Raw genomic sequence first — 4,212 nt, forward strand, 5'->3', positions numbered from 1 at the left:
TAATCATTGTGCCTCATGCCCTAACCAGGACTGTAGGGCATGTGGTTTCACTGAGTCCTCAAGCCCAGAGTAAGAACTCTTAACTCTTTAGGCATTATAGCCTTCTGACTTAAAGGCTTTGACCAAGGTCAGTGTTGAGTCCCTGCAGACCTTTAAGCACTGGGGTCATCTGCAGCTGGAACCAGTGACTGTAGAGTAAGATTGAAATTAGTAAATTAATCTACATGCACCAGAAGTAACAACCACAGCAGAAACACATGTGTTTGTTTTCAATGTTTCTTTGTTCTTAGAAGCTGCAAAGTTGTTCACAACAGTTTTTTTTTTTTTTTTTTTAGTTATTTTATTAGCGAGTATACTGACACTCTGAAAGAGATGGGAATATCAGACCACCTGACCTGCCTCTTGAGAAATTTGTATGCAGGTCAGGAAGCAACAGTTAGAACTGGACATGGAACAACAGACTGGTTCCAAATAGGAAAAGGAGTACGTCAAGGCTGCATACTGTCACCCTGCTTATTTAACTTCTATGCAGAGTACATCAAGAGAAACGTTGGGCTGGAAGAAGCACAAGCTGGAATCAAGATTGCCGGGAGAAATAGCAATAACCTCAGATATGCAGATGACACCACCCTTATGGCAGAAAGTGAAGAGGAACTAAAAAGCCTCTTGATGAAAGTGAAAGTGGAGAGTGAAAACGTTGGCTTAAAACTCAACATTCAGAAAACGAAGATCATGGCATCTGGTTCCATCACTTCACGGGAAATAGATGGGGGAACAGTGGAAACAGTGTCAGACTTTATTTTTCTGGGCTCCAAAATCACTGCAGATGGTGACTTCAGCCATGAAATTAAAAGATGCTTACTCCTTGGAAGGCAAGTTATGACCAACCTAGATAGCATATTGAAAAGCAGAGACATTACTTTGCCAACAGAGGTCTGTCTAGTCAAGGTTATGGTTTTACCAGTGGCCATGCATGGATGTGAGAGTTGGACTGTGAAGAACGCTGAGCACCGAAGAATTGATGCTTTTGAACTGTGGTGCTGAAGAAGACTCTTGAGAGTCCCTTGGACTGCAAGGAGATCCAACCAGTCCATTCTGAAGGAGATCAGCCCTGGGATTTCTTTGGAAGGAATGATGCTAAAGCTGAAACTCCAGTACTTTGGCCACCTCATGTGAAGAGTTGACTCATTGGAAAAGACTCTGATGCTGGGAGGGATTGGGGGCAGGAGGAGAAGGGGATGACAGAGGATGAGATGGCTGAATGGCATCACCGACTCGATGGACGTGAGTCTGGGTGAACTCCGGGAGTTGGTGATGGACAGGGAGGCCTGGTGTGCTGTGATTCATGGGGTCGCAAAGAGTCAGACACGACTGAGCGACTGAACTGAACTGATACTGACACTCAAAGAGCTCTAAGTGACAAACTCAGGTAAACCTTCCAGTCAAGGGCAGAGCCTGAGTTTCAACCTGGATCTCATGACTCGTGCATGTCCCTTACCACTGTGTCCTGCTTGACTTTCATGAAATTCATCATTTTTATAGTCATGAACTTCAGCTTCTGACCTGTGAAGAACAAGACCATAAGAAAAAAAATTATTGAAGGTACCGGGGGCATGACTTTTTCAAACCTTTTTCTCCCCTTAGGAATTTTGTAGCATCAGTGGGATTTCAATGTGAGAATTTTTGACGTACTTTTCCTGTGGCAAAAAGTAGAGTGATTATTTTGGAATCTTTGAGCTATGCCTTCCAATGGGGATATACAGATTATGACTTATGGGCAAAAAAGTAGTGTGACTGGCTTGTGTGGAAATGCCAGAGGAGTTTAATGAAAATATTTCCAATGTTTACTACTGCTTTGATCTTTTTATTATCCCACGGATGATCATGGAAAATTTTCTTGGGGCTAAACATCAATAGCTTTTTGGGTTGAGCATCCTAAGTACTCGCTCTCTTATCTGCTTTGTCCTGACCCCATAGATGATAGGGTTAAGGGCAGGAGGTACACCACATATAGATTGGCCAGAAGTATGTGGATACAGTGAGGGACATTGTGGCCAAAGCGGTGGGTCATGAAGGAGAAGAGTGCTGGCAGGTAGAAGGCCAACATGACGCAGACATGGGATCCACAGGTGCTGAGTGCCTTGAGCCGTGCATCCCAGGACGGGAGGTGGAAGACTGCTCTGAGGATTTGGACATATGAAAATCCAATCACAGAAAGATCAATGTATCCCACAGAGAAAGCAATCAAGCCATAGATAACATTGACCCTAATACTGCCACAAGACAACTTTGCCAAACCCATGTGTTCACAATAGGTGTGGGGGATGATCCGGACTTCACAGAAAGGCAGTCTCAGGATAAGGAAAATAAATGGAGTCACAAATACCAAAGTCCTAAATATGATGACTATGCCAAGGATAGCTATTACCTTACTGGTGAGGATCATGCTATATCTCAGGGGGTTGCAGATGGCAATGTATCGGTCTATGGCCATGACTGTCAGCACCACAGACTCCAGGCCTGTGCATATGTGAATTGTGTACATCTGTGTGATGCAAGCACCAAACACAATCTCCCTGAGATTGAACCAGAAGATACCCAGCATCTTGGGGATGGTGGCTGTGGACAGGCCAAGGTCAGTGAAGGCCAATATCGCCAGGAAGTAAAACATAGGTTGGTGGAGGCTGCGTTCAGTCTGGATCACAAACAGGATGGTAGTGTTTCCCAGGAGAGCTATTAGATAAACTGCAAGGAAGGGGAAGCCAATCCAGATGTGCATGTCTTCCAGCCCTGGAATCCCCATCAGAAGAAAGGAAGAAGGATGGAACTGTGTCTTGTTGGGGTGCAGCATATCTGTTTGGAGTGGTTATAGATACATTTTTTGCAGTTTTATTGCTTCCAGGGAGAGACCATAACCTCTTTCAGAGCATGTCACCAGTTTTCTGGAATCTTTAATTTCATAATACAGCTGAGGAGACCTAGAGATGGAATATGAGGCAGAATTAAAAAGACATTCTCACTTCAAAGCACTTACCTCACCAACATAGAAAACCATGTGGAAAATTTCCCAAAAAAAGCCATTCTGCATGTGTATCTTTTTCCCTTTACTCTTTAAGGAAGAAACTGTATATGGCCTATAAAATAACAAATATTGATTGTTAATTATATCTATTAATCATCATGTAAAGCTTAAACAAGATGGTCTCTGTATGTGTGTATAAAATTATAGGACTTGTATCGATATAGATGGTTTAGGGGAATGATACATTCTTTCAAGAGAGGCCTGAAAAGAAGATGGTATGTGGATACATAAGCAACAAGATCCTACTGCATATCACAGATAGCTATATTTAGTATCCTATAATAAATGATAATGGAAAAGAATATGAAAAAGACTTACAACATTATAAATCAACTATACTTTAATAAAATTTTTTTAATAAAAGAACAAGGAATTGTTAAATGAAAAGAGAAAATGGTATGTGGGAGGGAACTTAGGGTGGAGGGGTGGACAGCTGGTGTTTAGATTTGAGCTAAGGAATGAAATTAAGAAATTTTGACATATCAGGAAACTAATGTATAATTCCAGCAAAATAATAAACCTTCTCAGAACTATAAATTCTTCTAAGTCCAATCACCAAAATAATTCTTAGTCTAAATTTAATGAAACACTATCCACAGAGCCTTCCCCAGATGGCTTGTTTCATGATTATTTATTATTTTTGTTGTTTTCCAGAAGTCTATTTATCTTGCTGTTATGCTAGTTATTATTGATTATTAGTGGTTTTTAAAGTGTAGTCCCTGGGCCATGGGTATCAGCATCATCTAATAATTTGTTATAAATACTAATTACTGGACACTACCCCAGACTCTCTAAATCAGAATCTCTGGGATTGAGATCTATTAATAATGCTAATTAAACCCTCCAGGCAATTCTAATGCTCATTCTAGCCTAAAGAAACACTGCTAGCTTTTTACCGCTAGGGTATAATGTCTTTGAGGTCAAAATCTGTGTCAGATTTATGTTCATGGTATAAAGTATCTTTATACTTTACGTAGGGATAGGCAGAGATCAGCGATAATTAGCAAATAAAAGTTAAAAGTTTTAGTGGAAATAATCTTTCCAATTATTATATAAATATGATATCCTAGATAAACACAAACTGGGTTACAGAGTGGCATGCAGAGGGATTTTGGAGGAGATCTCTCAGA

General features: G+C 40.7%; 1 protein-coding gene across 1 annotated transcript; it reads right to left on the reverse strand.

The window, feature by feature from the left end:
- Nucleotides 1-1,951: 1,951 nt before the first annotated feature.
- Nucleotides 1,952-3,104, reverse strand: LOC129628148 (olfactory receptor 52E5). The gene has a single exon (XM_055547576.1). The coding sequence runs from the start codon at nucleotides 2,849-2,851 to the stop codon at nucleotides 1,952-1,954; it is 900 nt and encodes a 299-aa protein (XP_055403551.1). The 5' UTR covers nucleotides 2,852-3,104.
- Nucleotides 3,105-4,212: the final 1,108 nt, after the last annotated feature.

Source organism: Bubalus kerabau, chromosome 15, assembly GCF_029407905.1.
Source record: "Bubalus kerabau isolate K-KA32 ecotype Philippines breed swamp buffalo chromosome 15, PCC_UOA_SB_1v2, whole genome shotgun sequence".
NCBI lineage: Eukaryota > Metazoa > Chordata > Mammalia > Artiodactyla > Bovidae > Bubalus > Bubalus kerabau.

Coding starts and splice junctions, on each gene's coding strand:
- LOC129628148 (XM_055547576.1), bottom strand. CDS start 2,851: ATGCTGCACCCCAACAAGACACAGTTCCATCCTTCTTCCTTTCTTCTG.